The sequence below is a fragment of the Lepidochelys kempii genome, chromosome 1 (genome assembly GCF_965140285.1).
Source record: "Lepidochelys kempii isolate rLepKem1 chromosome 1, rLepKem1.hap1, whole genome shotgun sequence".
In the NCBI taxonomy this organism is placed as follows: Eukaryota; Metazoa; Chordata; order Testudines; family Cheloniidae; genus Lepidochelys; species Lepidochelys kempii.
Genome location: NC_136380.1, coordinates 49,515,181 through 49,530,484, shown reverse-complemented (window position 1 = coordinate 49,530,484; position 15,304 = coordinate 49,515,181). Strand labels below are relative to the sequence as shown.

Here is a 15,304-nt window from a genome sequence, read left to right as displayed (position 1 = left end):
CTCCCAAAGAACTTGTTCTTACTTTCTTTTATGTCCCATGCTCATTTTGTGCTCTAGCCTTTCTGATTTTGTCCCTCCAATCTTGTGCTATTCTTTTGTACTCCTCTTTGGCAATTCATCTATGTTTCCACTTGGTGTAGGATTCCTTTTTTATTTTCAGGTAATTATAGAGCTCCTTATGCAGCCATACTGTCCTCTTACTATTCTTCCTATCTTTCCTTTGCACTGGGATAGTTTGCAGTTATGCCTTTAACACTTTAACTTTAATCTGAGGAACTGCCAAGTCTCATGAACTCCTTCATCCCCTAGATTTTCTTCCTATGGGACCTTACCTTCCAGTTCCACCCCCTCCTTTTCTTTTTTTTTTTTTAAAGGCCATTGTTTTTATTCTGAAGCTCTTTCTTCCTTCTTTCCTTAGACTCACGAAATCTAGCATTTCATGACCACTTTCACCCAAATTTCCTTCCTTCTTCAGATTCACTGCCAATTCCTTCCTGTTAGTCAGAATCAAGTCTAAAATGACCGTCCTCCGGGTTATTTCCTCCATTTTCTGGAACAAAAAGTTGTCCCCAATACATCCCAAGAACTTACTAGAAATTTTGCGTTTTGCCATATAACTTTTCCAACAAATGTCTGTGTAGTTGAAGTCCCACATCACTAAAAGGTCTTCTGTTTTTGCTATTTCTGTAATTTGTTCTAGCAATGCCTTCTCCACCTCCTCGTACTGATTTGGTGGTCTAAAGTAGACTCAACCATGATTTCACACCAATTTTTGATCCCTTTTAATTTTACCGATCTCACCTTCTTTTGGACCTCAGACAAGCATATCCATTCTTGTTGTATGATGCAACACGCCCTCCCTGTCCTTCCTGAACAAACTATATCCCTCTATACCAGGAGTGGCCAAACTTGCTGATCCTCTGAGCCACATATGATAATCTTCATAACTTCAAGAGCTGGGCACACCTGTCAGTGCTTAGGGCGTCAGCACTGCAGGGCTGCCAGCTGGGTCTTGGGGCTACACCGCTGGACTGAAGTCCCAAGCCCCACCACCCTGCTGCAGGGTAGAAGGCCTGCCCATCTGGTAGGTGGAGAATGGAGTGGGGGGGCATGGTGGGCTCCACGAGCCTCACTTTAACTGTAAAAGAGCCACATGTGGATCGTGAGCCAGGGTTTGGTCATCCCTGCTCTATACCAATATTCCAGTCATGAAACTTATCCCACCTAGTCTCTGTGATGCCAATTAAGTAATAATTTAGCTTATGTACTAATATTTCCAGTTCTTCCTCTTTATTCACCATACTCCTGTCATATGTAGTGACAGAGCTTCAGATACCTACAGTTCTACAGGTAACTACAGAGAAGTGAGGCAAACCATGTGCCCCAAGACCTTCAAGAACAGTAACTCTCTGTAGACTGTAGCACATCTTGTATAGAAAATATTAACCACTGAGATGGTCTCCAAGTGAATAAAGCCTGACCTTTCAATAGGAAGGCTAGATGAAAATTCAGAAGGTTACATTCAGAACTTACACTTTTTTTTGCTGTGATGGTGGTGTTTTTGGTGGCCTTCCTCGTCTTTTCTGTGGTGTAGACTGTGTTGATTCAACCGCACTAGTTTCAGATGGTTCTACTCTGTTTTGAGGAAGACCCAAATTGCAAAATATCAAATTATAATTAATATCCAAGGGGTTTTTTCTTTTCTTTTTTTTTTTAATTAAAAGAATGCACTTTATAAGAAAAGAGACACACCTTTGTTGCGCTCTTCTTGGTGTCCTGTATTGCCTGCCTTTTGGCTTCTGTTCCATGTTTTCACTTTGCCCTTCTTCCTCCTCCTCTTCCTCTTCCTCCACTACCGATGCTACAGGCACTGCTTTTTTTCTGCCCCTTTTAGATGTCTTTGCTGCTGGTTCTTCCTTTGGCGTACCCCCACTAGCTACTTTAGGAGGTCGTCCTCTTCTTCCCTTCTTTGGTGGACTGTTTTGTTCATCCTCACTTTCTAATACATCTTCCTTTAGTCTCTTTTCCTCTGGCCACTGTGGTTCATCAGATTCTGAAACAACTGCAGCTCTCTTCCTCCCCCGCTGACTCCCTCTAAGTTTCTGTTCTTGCCCCAATTTATTCAGGTCATCTATACCCAACTTCTCTTCTGAATCTGTGATGGTTGCTTTCTTTCTACCTCTGGGCTTCTCCATCTCTGACTGAAAAGATAGATTAGGTTACTTTTTTTAATGAAACATTTTAATGATCTTATTTGACTAAAGTGACTTTCAATCCATGAAGAAAAGTAAATTATGGCAATTTTTCACCTTCAACAAATAAAGCCCTAAAGTTAAGGTATTAGAGTAAGATCTTGCACCAACTTCAAATACCTTTGCAAGGGTATATAAATATATATAGAAATGTTAACAAGAAGACATAAAATACTCTAAGAAAGCTGGCTATTAAGGCCTACCAACATGTGGGGCCTTCCTCACTTGGATTCTCAGCTGTGAAAATATGCAAGTAACTGGATAATTAAGACATTGTAAAAATACCCATAATCCTATTCTTTAACAGTGGTAGAGGACCAAGATATAGTATCTTGCCTGGTTTTGTTTAGGAGGAGCTTGCAGAAAATAGGTTACTTAAAACGATACGTAAATTATGTTCTCCAAATACAGTATTCCCAGTTTCATACTTGGTGTTGGGTTCAGTGTAGCTGAAAAATTACAACACTTGATTTCCCTACCTATACATAAGGCTATATTGTATTTAGACCCCCTCTCACACAAAAGGGAGAGCATTCCAAAAGGATATTTACATCATGACATCATTTTACAACAATAATACATTTAGTAAAGCAACATCATTATATTGCAATCCAAATACAATGCTTAAATGCATACTGACATCTGCTCTGTCTCCATTTAGTTGAAAGCAGACATGTTCACCAGTATGCCATTCAAATTTAGATTGGACATTTCTCCTTTCAAACTATACTGTGAAGACTTAAGTTAGTAATCAGAGTTTATGACGAGAAATCATCTTTACTCAAGAAAAATGTGGAAAGTCCAGTCAGTGAGAAGGAGTTGTGAGAAAGAACAGGGAAGCCTACAGGACGAGATATTAACTAGAAGAAAATGACCTGGTAACTGTAAAAAAAAAATGGTTACTAGCCTTTCCATAACTGTTGTTCTTTGAGATGTGTTGTACATGTCCATTCCACTGGAGCTTTCCAACTGTGCTCCAGTGCACAGTTGGAAAGTTTTTCCCTTTGCGATATCAGTTGGGGCAACATGAGCATCCCCCAGTGCCTCTCGCACAGCGCACAGGCATAAAGGGCAGAGCTGCCCCGACACCTCTCACTACCAGATTCTGACAGAGAGGGGAAGAAGGGTGGGTCATAGAATGGTAAGTGCAACATCTCAAAGCACAACAGTTAGAGAAAGCTTACTAACAGTTTTTTACTGTGACCTGTTCACGTTTTCTCAGCTTAGTCATGTATATCTAGTTGGTTCAAGTTACCACTCCAAAATCCAAGCCCACCTCTGTTTTGGAGTCTATTTGAACAGGGATTGGAGGATTACTTGTCCAAATCTGACATCGTCTCTAGACTGTTGAGAGATTGCATAGATAGAGGCAAATTTATGACACGAAGACCAGGTTGCTGCTTTGCAAATGTCTAATATGGGAATGAGCCTGAAAGGCTGCAGAAGCTGCTTGGGACCTAGTTGAATCACCTAATGACCTCTAGCTGGAGGCATTACATTAGCCAACTGGTAGCATAAGCGAATACAATTGGAAATCCAAGGTGAGACCCTTTGAGTGGATACTGGACAGCCTTTCATTCCGTTTGCAAACACAATGAACAATCATGTCAAAGACCTAAAACTGCTTGGTTCTGTCCAGATAAAAAGATAAAGCTCTTCTAACGTCTAGATTATGAAGCCTGTCCTCATCCTTATGGCCATGAGGCTTTGAGAAAAAGGTCGGCAAGAAGATTGCTTGGTTAAATGAAAACTGGAAACCACCTTAGCAAGAAACATGGGGTGAGGATGAAGATTATCTTTGAAGAAAACTGTATCTGATACTAAATGTCCTCAGTTCCCTGCTGGCTTTCGTAACAGCCTGAAATGCAATCTTTATAGAAAGGTTCAAAAGAGAGCAGGTCACTACAGGAACAAAGGGGGGACCCACTGGCTTTAAGACTAGATTAAAGTTCCATGGGAACAGGATACTGCACCTGTGGAAAAAGTCTGTCCAGGCCTTTCAGAAATTTAATGGACATCAGATTCGAAAAAAAGTGAGCAGTTATCAATAGGCAGAAGGAAGGCTGAGACAACTGCGAGGTGCATTTGCTAACCCTTGATGCTTTAGGACAGAAGACAGTCCAAAACATGCTGAATAAAAGCGAGGTCTGGGAAAACTGCATTCACTCTGAACCAAATGGAGAAACTCTTTCATTTAGCCAAGTAAAGATGTAAAAATTTTATTAAAGTTAATGTTTAAAATCAAATTTAAACAAGTTAAGAAGGAAGGTACTGTACATCTAGGGGTCAGGCTTAAGTTATGAAAGTATCGGTTACAAGGTTTACAAGATATATACATAGTATATAACCAGCATAGACCCAGATTGGGGTGCGGGAGTTTTTAAAACATCAGTGGTTAAGTGGGCTTGGGTACGCCACGCATAGAATGTATTTAAAGCCCAAGTCAGTATTGGTGTAGCGAATAAGTAGACCGGTGGAGCGCATCCCTTGGTTCGTCAGGGGAGGAAGTGGGTTATTTCCCTGGCTGATGGTCTCTATTACTCGACCTGATACTGATGGCGTCCTGTGATGTGTTCCGTTTAGATGTCTCTGGACCACCTGATGGTGTCGGACACCATGAGCTGTCTTATGAGCCGGCATAGTGCTGACCGACTCCGCATGCTCTCAGCACTGGCTCATTGCAGGGCTCCGAGGACCAGGGTGTGGATCTGGACCTCGCAGCTCTGGGCTCTCAGGGTGTCGGCTAGCAGGGGTATATTTCAACACCTTCTGAGCTCGGGCTTCGTGGAAGGCCGGTGACCTGTTTTCAACTACTACTCAGAAGCACTTCCAGGACCCCCCGTAGATGTTAGCCATGAAGCCACCAGACTGTCAGATGAAGGGTTTGTAGATTGTATTGAAGGAGGCACTTGTGATTAGGCGAAATCAAGTCTTCGTGTAGCAGGAGTGACAATGGGTGATCGACTGAACAACTCCACAAACAGTACTGATGGGAGCATGCCGCGGCGATGAGTAAAAGATGAGCCTTGCCCTGTTTGATTTTGCACAAAACTCTGGGCAGGTGAGGGATGGGAGGAAAAGCTTACAGAAGACTAACTAACCACATCAATAGAAAAGTGTATGTTAGTAAACCAGGGCTGAGGCCCACTTGGGAGCAAAACCTGGCACTTTCAGTTGTGTTTTATTGCAAATAGATCCACTTGGGGAGTTCCCCAGAACTAGAAAACAGATGTTATATCAAGACAAAGGGACCACTCATGGTGATTGATACACAATTTGCTTAGGTAGTCTGCCAAGGTTTTCTGGATCCCTGGAAGGAAAACTGCTTTCAGAAGTATAGACTTGGCAACGCGGAAGTCCCAAAGTAGAATCGCTTCCTGACACTGCAGTGAAAATTGGGCTTCTCCTTGTTTGATTACATAAGACACAGCCATTGTATTGTTGATCAGAAACAACAAGCCCCTTTCCCTTGGTGTGTGGAAGAAATGCAATGAAAGCTAACTGGGTAGCTCTCAATTCCCTGACATTTATATATAGTCTGAGATCTCGGGGAGACCAGAGACCTTGTATCTGTATGAGACCCAAGTGAGCCCCAACCCAAGTCTGAGGCCCCCATGACTAAAGTGAGAGATTGTTGAGGCAGGGCAAAGGGAACTCACTTACAAAACTTTGGGAGGATCTGTTCACCAATCTAGGGAGGATAAAATTTGATTCAGAATCCAAACTGTCATGGCCATATGGTGCTTCCTTGGTGAATATACCTCAGCAGCCCTGTTGCTCTTGAACAAAATAAGTGTACACTGCCATGTGCCCTAGCAGCCTCAAACAGCTTCTTATTGTGATGAGGGAATAGGTCTAAGTCTAGAACAATGCCTTGCATCATGTGAAATCTTGCCAGTGGAAGGAAGACGTTGGCCCTCATGGACTCCAGGACAGCCCCAACAAATTCTATTTTCTGTACTGGAGACAGGACAGACTTCTGTGTTTATCAGCAAGCCCAACACACTAACTGTAGACTGGATAACGTCTATGCTGGACAACACTATGACCTGGAACAGCCTCTTATTAGCTTGTTATCCAGGTAAGGAAGACATGGACTTCTGATTTCCTCAGTTATGCTGTTACCATTGTCATGCACTGGGAATACCAGAGCAACAGCTGACAGATCAAAAAACAGCAGAACAGTGAATTGGTAATGGGAACAGCTGACTGTGAAACTTAGAAACTTTTTGTGCCTCTGATAAATTGCTACTGGGAAATAACTGTCAAGGGCAGCATTCCAGTCCCCAGCTCCAAGGAAGGAGTAATGGAAGCTAGAGTGACCCTCTGTAATTTTGATTGGATTAGGAACTCATTTAATGCTCTCAGATCTAAAATAGGCCTGACATAGGCTTTCAGGATCCTGAAGTATGTGTAAAACCCTTTTACTCTGAGCAATGGAGAGACCTCTTCTATAGCTCCTACAAGAAGTAGTAATTGAATGTCTCACAACATGGCTTCATGAGAGAGGTCCCAGAGGAAGAATGGGATAGACAGAAATTGAGGGGTGTATCCCACTTCCACTGTGCTTAGAACCCACTATCCTTGGTGATGTGAGCCCAAGCACAAAGGATGTGGGATAGGTAGTCTGCAAAAACCGGGGAAGGAAAAGATGGCACTCTTGGATATGGTACTCTGCCTTCAACCAGTCTGTTAAAACATGCTCTTGGAGAATGCAGCCTTCCTTTATGAACTGGCAGCTGCAGGGATGGTGGTGGATGTCTTTTGTAACATCTACTCCTCCTCGGTAGCTCCTGGGCTTGAGTAACAAACCCTGGAAATCACTGGGTCTTATGTGAATGGAAGGACTTCCTCTTTTCCACAGGTGTATAAATCCCTAGTGACTCTCAAGTCCTGAAGTCTATTCAGGGTCTCATCAGTCTTTTCCAAGAAGAGTGATGGCCCTTCAAAGGGAAGGTCTTGGATTGTTGGTTGTACCTCTGAGAGACCACCACAAGATTGTAACCATGAAGACTGTTGCATAATGATGGCGGAGGAGACTCAGTGAGCTGCAGAGTCACATGCGTCTAGACGAGCCTAAAGAGCTGTTATAGAAACCAACCTGTTCACCACCACCACCTGAAATTCCTATCATCTGGGAGCTTGCCCTTAAATTTTGAAATTATATCCCATAAGGTAAAACTCTAGCATCCCCAGCAGAGCTTGCTGGTTTGCAGTACAAAGTTGTAACCCTCCTGTGGAAAAAATCTTCTTTCCAAACAAGTCTAGTTTCTTAGCTTCCTTGTTCTTTGGTGTTGATGCCTGGTAACCCTGCCTCTCTCTTTCGTTAGCTGCAGATATTACCAGGGAGCCCAGTGATGAATTATTGTAGAAGTGTTTGAACCCCTGAGGGAGGACATAGTACCTCCTATCAGTGTTCCCTCTAATTTTTCCCACCCATGTGCAGAATGAATTTTATGTGCACCAACATGGAGGTGATGTCACACATTACTTCCATGTTGGTGCACATGACAAAATTCATGGGGTGCGGGTGGGGCTGAGGGGTTCGTGTGTGGGAGGGGCTCAGGGCTGGGGCAGAAGGTTGGAGTGCAAGGGTTCTGGCTGGGGGTGCAGGGCCAGGAATGAGGAGCTCAAGGCTGGGGCAGAGGGTTGGGATGCAAGGGGGTGAGGGCTCCAGATGGGGGGAGCGGTTTCTGGGGTGGGGCCAGGGATGAGGGATTTAGGGTGCAGGAGGGTGCTGCGGGGCTACAGCGAGGAGAAAGGACTCCCCCCAGCTCTCTCCCCCCGCAGCAGCAACTAGGCTGCGGGGGAGAGGCACCTCTCGCTGCTGTGGCAGCTCCTGGGCTGGGGCACAGGATAGGCGACTCTCCCCCAGCAGGTCTGGGCAGGAGCTGGGTTTGGGCCGGGGGAGGGGAGCCCCAGTCGGGTCCGGGCCCAGCCAGGTTGGGGTCAGGATAGAGGTGCCTTCGCTGAGCTGGGGACGGGGGAAGAGCACTATGGCAGATTGGGGACCAGCTTAGGTTGGAGCACCCCTCCCCCAGCAGGTCCCTGGGCGGGTTCCCTGAGCACCTGTGTAGTGCTAAGAACACTGCTGCGCAGCTTACAGGAAATTTAGCCTCCTTTCCACCCTTCTTGCAGCAGGTGGTAGAGGGAGTCTCAGATTCTGGAGAATCCTATTTCTGATCTCTATATCAAACATGCTCAGTTCATAAATATGAAAAATGTTTTCAGATCTATTAGAAGACTTTAATACCACTGACCACAAGAATTTGTGTCACCTGCAGGATTTAGGAGAGACAGGCTAATTTCCTTCACAGTTCTCAGAGGGCTTTGATAAATGACTGATCATCTATCCCCCAAAGCTCTCACAAATGGGGTCCCCTTTAAGGTAATAATGCCATTCCTACAGTAGAATGTGTATGCCAGACTAATGACAACACTTTACTGTATCCTGCATTTGGCAGTGATATCACAGAGAAGTTTCATTTATGTGTTGAACAATAGAGGCAAAAGCCTTTATTCTGGACAAACACATATCAAATCCTTTGGTGATAACACTCGTGTTCATCACCACTGATTGTCTTCCATCTTCTAGGTATGATTGGAACCACTGAAAGGAAGTAATGTTTTAGTTTCCAAAGCAACAAGCAACAGTTAATCATATTGAAGGCTGGTGAAAGATCCAGCATGACCAAAAAGGCCAACTGACTTTGATTTTAAAAAAATCAGTGGAAGATCGTGACTCGGGCATGAGCAATGTCCACATCAAAGTTAGACCAGAATGCAAACTGTTATGTATGCTGTATGTCGATGTTCAAGTGCACACGTAATTTAATAGCCATTGCTTTCTCCCTCACTTCTACAGTAAAAGGAGTGTTCTGATACTTGGTGGTAGTTGACAAGCACAATAGGTAAACATCAAGGTAAAATTATCTGAGGAGACAGCAGACATACATGTTTTAGCTGGCAATCTCTCCACATAAAGCAAAGTTCTGAGAATGCTTGTCAATGAAAACCAGAGTTATCTAACTTTGCCTTAATATGAAATATCCCACTTACTTAAAAAAAAGCAAAAAACAAAAATCGGACAAGGGGTGAACTTTCAAACTTCTCAGTAGGGTTTACCCAGTATCTCAGACGGTCAAACCAGTCCCCAAAACCAAGTCAAACATATGGTCAACCTTACAGGAGTTCTCCTTGATCTGCAAGGTAATCAAGTTTAATCTTCCATAGCTGGATTTGTTTTGCAGTGCTAACAATAGCTAGGGTCAATCTTTAAGCACAAATTAGAGCAACTGCTAAGGGCCCTGAGCAAATTTGCAATTCACATGCCTGCCCAATTTCTTTCCAACAGGTTCTGAGCACAAGGCAAATCATGCACAAATTCTCACTAGCCTAGCTCCTCTAAAGCCTTCAATCCCAACTCTTGATGGTAATTTGCAAACCTTACTGCTAGCCTTCATGGTTTGGTTAATAACAGAAAGCAAAGACAACTCACACACAAAAAGAAACAGGTATGTTAAGTAAGGGGCTGCCTTAAAAAAAAAAAAAGAAAAGTCCTATTTCATCTCATAACCACATTGACCATCATGGACATTAGCTCAACTCCATGTAAAAGTGGGAGTTTACAAAACTACATTAGTTAATGCTTGTTATAAGGACTGTATCAGCTTATTTGTTCAATGTTCAGTTCATTAACTTTAAATTTAATTGAAATAGCTGCAATACAACCAAGCAGCTCACCCTTACAAGATCAGAGTCATCCCTCTTGTCAGTTTTCTTTCCTGGTAAAGGTGAAGCCATTGTGAAATCTTCATTTTCACTGTGGTCCATCTCAGTACTGTCGAGCCTATCAACGCAGACATTTATCATTACTTAATATCAGGAATGCAGTAACATAATTTTAATAAAAGAAAAGGAGTACTTGTGGCACCCTAGAGACTAACCAATTTATTTGAGCATAAGCTTTCGTGAGCTACAGCTCACTTCATCGGATGTACTTCATCGCATGCGATGAAGTGAGCTGTAGCTCACGAAAGCTTATGCTCAAATAAATTTGTTAGTCTCTAAGGTGCCACAAGTACTCCTTTTCTTTTGTGAATACAGACTAACACGGCTGCTACTCTGAAACCGATCATAATTTTAACGTTATTGTTCAGATATCAACTGTCAAACTGGCAGCAGCTTTGTCTGCATAATAAATCTAAAAAACCAACAAGAGCAAACTGAGTGTACCTTTAGTTATTTTTCAGATCACCTATCACTGGCAATGTCATAACGGGTGACTTATATAACACTTTTTTTTCAATGGCTTTTCCCCAGCATTTTTGCAATTACTGAAGAAATCTGTTTTAATAAGAGTCAATCACCGAGGCCATCCTCTGTCTTTGATTCAGCAGTGAAGACAATGTTCAGTTTGTGACATCCCAATCAGACTGATGTCAAATAAATTCAATACTTCTGTGACACATTGCAGAAAAGGTTAAGCATCCTGCAGGATAAATGACCCAAATTCAAACTTTAGGGACATATTGGTAGATAATGTTTGTGTTTTTACATATATATTGTTAGAGGTTAACAATGTAACCAAACGGTTCCTGTCTATGCTGTATTCTGTTAACTCAAGAGATCAAAAGGAGATAACATTTAAATGAACTGTAAATATAGTGATGTCACTGTATTGATCTCTTTAAAATGTATAGCAAATCACCTGCGAATGGTGGAAAACAAGCAACTGCCTTACTTTAATCCATGTAGCTAAATACCGGTGATGCTTAGGAAATGGGTCTACTTCAAAGTCTTGATGATAGCTCGGAGACCTTTGGCGAAAGCGAGGCAAGAAGGCCTAGAACTGTATTCAAAACCCTTGGGTCCTGATCCTTTTAATCTCAGATCAGCTTGATGCTTTATGCTTTATGTCTTAAGTTATAAGACAGATCTCCAGTCCCACCTGGATCACTCTGGATATGAACATTGGACTGAATCTATGGACTAATTCTAAGAACCAAAGCTCACCATCCCTACTATGAAACTGATCTAAGAACTGTATTCACATCTGTATGTATACTAATCTTTTACCAATCCTCTCTCTTCACTTTTTAAATAAATTTTAGTTTAGTTAATAAGAATTGACTATAAGCGTGTATTTGGGTAAGATCTGAAATGTTCATTAACTTGGGAGGTAATGTGTCCGATCCTTTGGGAATTGTAGAACTTTCATATTTGACTTGTGTGTTTGGGTGGAAGCCCAACACTGGGATGCTATAAGAGAAATATGTTTCGGCTTCTGTGCAACCTGTAAGGTATTGTAGAAGCTGTTTTATGCTGGTTTGGTAAATCTAAGTATTGGAATATCCAGCAGCTTTGGGGATTGTCTGCCCCATTCTTTGCAGTTTGCCCTAATTGAGTAACCTCCGTGTGGCTGCCCTGGAACCCCAATCACAACTTCACTACATAATCTAACAGAATTGGACTGCAAACAGCTGCTAAAAAAACAGGAGGAAATTTTCAAAAAAGATAGTTGAAATTTTCCCTTTTTCAGTCAAATTTCACCAGTTTATTTTTATTAAAAAAAATCAAAATTTGGAAAATTCCAGCCATCTCTAGCTGTGAAGGAGAAAGATACAATTCAAAACAAATACACTTCGACTAAATGTAATTTAGAAAGTTACTGGCTAACTAATTTTAATATAACTCATCATATTTTTTTTCCTAAGTTTTCCTCATGTTAAATTCCTCTAAAACCACACATTAAAAATTCAAATTCTGGAATAAGAATTTAGCTTAATAGCTGCATAATACACCAACCAACAAGACTAGAATTCAGAAGACGATTGAGCCCTAAGCCAGAAAAGGTTTGGCAGAGTCATTCAACTTCGGTTATTGGAGCTGACACATCGCGGTATGTCGCATCATATCATAATTTGTCACTCCTAGCCAAAACAAAGATGTTGATGGCAAACTGGGGGGGCACTGAAACTCAGTGATGAGAATTCAAAATGATGGAATAGATAATTCATTTAGCTTCACAGATGATAAAAATAAAACTTTTTAAACAATTCAATAGTAAAATAGGACAGTTCATATATCACATAATTGTGTAAAGTGAAAAAGTGAGACATGTAGAGACAGTATTTTTTCAGTTACTGAAGGCTGTGTTTGGATACTTGTTATCAAACAGTAACTTTCAAGCTGTTTTACATAAATTCTCAAGTAAGTCTTAAGATTGTTCCTCAGTTAAGGTGGCATTTATTTTACATATCAGATATGGGGGCAGATTGGCTAAGTCACAGGACAGGATTCTGTACCTCTTTCAAAGTTCAAGCAGAAAACATGTACACAGTCCTTTTTGCAAAAATACAAGTGATATAGTGTGTACATAAATATACCCCCACACCACTGAGTGCACTTTAAAAAAAAAAAGTGTGTGTACACTATGGCCTAGTTGATAGAGCACCAGAATGGAAGCAGGAGACGTGGGTTCTATTGCCACTGGCCTGCTGGGTGACTTTAGGCAAGTCACTTCACTGCTCTGTGCTTCTATTTCCCAATGATACTTACCTTCTTATTAAAGCACTTTTGGATTTACTAAAGTAAAGCACTATATAAGAGCTAAGTATTATTATAGTATATGGAGGATCATTTTGTTTCATCTACTTTGGAATGAGGCAAGCATTTTAACACTGCTAACACTGCACAATTGTTTAGGGACAAGAAGTGAAGACTATCTTATCTAACAGAGCAAAGGGATAATTTAGGTATGTGGAATATTTTCCTTATTCTAAGATATGGTCTGGAGACTGTCCCAGTTATTCCTACTCTTAGAAAAAGTGCCAATGAGATCTTTAATGGACAGGAGTGATCTAGAGCTCAGTTTTACATTTCATCTCAAAGACTATATACATATACAGTGTGGCAATGTCCTGCCATCATGCTGGTAGATTGGTTCAGTACTGATTACAAAGAGGAGTGATACCTACTGAGTCATTAGCCTCATTTTGTGCAGTATTTTGTTTTTAACTTGGAGGTCTCCATTCAAGTACTAACCAAACTTGGTCCTGTTCAACTTGTAAAATCTGATGAGATTACAGCCCAGCCTACACATTTTGTTGCATTGCAACAATGAGATGACTGCTGAACAATCTGAATCTAGCTAGATTATTAGCCTAACAGAGGAAGTTTACTCACTGGACCAGAGAAGAAACCAGCCTCCAACCTGTCTTCAGTGAACAACTATTTCCATATACTACTTGTATCACTTCTAAATTATTCTTCAACATGGTCCTTCCAGCAGGTGCTCCAATATATGCAATCAATCGCCTTCATCAACTGCTCACGAATTGATTTAGTTACAAACCATTGGTCACATTAAAACTAGTATTACAAATTAAAAGTTGATATATTGTCAGGTGACCAGAGGCAACGTAATTCACCACCACAGGATAGTCTACCAAAAATCTTAGGTCACGAGAGAGCTCATGCGTCCTTACACTCTCAGACTCAATGGGAGATGATGATGAAGTAGCTGGAATTACTGTTTACTACACAAGCTTGATGAGAACCCCAGATCTGTAACTGAATGTGGGTTACTTTTTATTTTACATTGTACATGACGATTTCAATTTGGCCTGCTTTCCTGTAATGTGTTTGGACTACTTTTTAAAAAACTTATCTATTTTCATTGTGGTAGTGAGCCGAATTCTGGTTTCAGTTATGCTAGTGTGCTGGTTATTCTGGATGCACACCAACATAAGAGAACAGAATTCAGTCTAGCACTTTTAACCAATATTATAGAAACTCTTGCAGCTTTAATAAAAATACTTGAGCATCAAAGCTGCACTGCTATATACCCACCTCCCTTTGATCCTTCCTGGAGAGCTTGGATTTGAACTGCTGCTGGCATTGCTTACAGTTTCCATTCGTGAAGATTTGGATTGAGACTGCTTGCCTGCTGCTGAAAGAGGCTTATTAACTGCTCCAAGAACATTGGCTGCTTTGGGCTGAAACCAAAAATATATTTTTTATTTTAACCTACATATTTAGTATGTTACATACCTAGTCTGAAATAACATGTACTAAGCTTAAAATGTTTGCATGCAACCTGCGCACATTCTACAATCACCAGCGTCTTTTTTTAATTAGAACACAATTTACTTAAAAAGTAAAAATAAAAGGACATAAAAGTTACAACTGAAGCCAGATGGAAGGTGGCAGAGACTACAATTTCCATGAGGAAAAAATAGGTTCAGAAGCAAAACATTTGGGATGAAATCCTGACCCCATTAAAATCCATGGGATTTTTGCTACGGACTTCAATGAGATTAGGATTTCACCCAGGGAGCCAACATTTCCAAACATGGTTGGATCTTAGGTTAGCACTTCAATAAAGAGTGGTCTGATTTTTACATGATCACACTGATCACATCAAAAGTGGCGCCCTAGGCGCCGACTCCGTGGGTGCTCCGGGACTAGAGCACCCACTGGCAGCTCCCTGCCCTGCGCCCTGCCCCAGCTACCTCCACTCTGCCTCCGCCCCGAACGCGCTGCCCCGCTCTGCTTCTCCACACCCCCCCCCCCCGGCTTCCCGTGAATCAGCTGTTCGCGAGGGAAGCCTGGGAGGGCTGAGAAGCAAGCGGCGGCTTAGCGCTCAGGTCCAGGGAGGCGGAGGTGAACTGGGGCAGGGAGCGATTCCCCTGTGCTGTCCCGCCCCGGGTTACCTGCTGCAGCACGGGTGGACCTCCTCGCGCCCCTCCGCCCCAGCTCACCTCCGTTCCGCCTCCTTCGGTCTGAGCACGAAGCTACCGCTTGCTTCTCAGCCCTCCCAGGCTTTCTACGCAAACAGCTGATTCGCGGGAAGCCGGGGGGTGGGGGGCGGGAAGCAGGGCAGGGCAGAGGTGAGCTGGGGCGGGGCAGGGAGCTGCACCCACCAAATTTTCCCCGTGGATGCTCTAGCCCACCAGCACCACTTTTGGCCGATTGTTAAATTTAGAAGCCCTTTTAGAACCCGTTGTCCCTTCTAAACTGAACAACCGGTTCCAGTGAACCGGTGCGAA

At 42.3% G+C, this 15,304-nt stretch overlaps 1 protein-coding gene across 8 annotated transcripts in view; it reads right to left on the bottom strand.

The window, feature by feature from the left end:
- PDS5B (PDS5 cohesin associated factor B) overlaps positions 1-15,304 on the bottom strand; it is a 257,905-nt gene that overhangs the window by 15,391 nt on the left and 227,210 nt on the right. For 7 of the 8 annotated variants that reach the window (XM_073341612.2, XM_073341603.2, XM_073341649.2 and 4 more), the window contains 4 exons: positions 14,106-14,251; positions 9,996-10,101; positions 1,753-2,201; positions 1,534-1,635 (listed from right to left, as the gene is read on the bottom strand). In XM_073341612.2, the coding sequence (XP_073197713.1) occupies positions 1,534-1,635; positions 1,753-2,201; positions 9,996-10,101; positions 14,106-14,251 (803 nt within the window). The remainder of the gene's footprint in view (positions 1-1,533; positions 1,636-1,752; positions 2,202-9,995; positions 10,102-14,105; positions 14,252-15,304) is intronic. The other variant, XM_073341640.2, reaches the window with a different exon arrangement.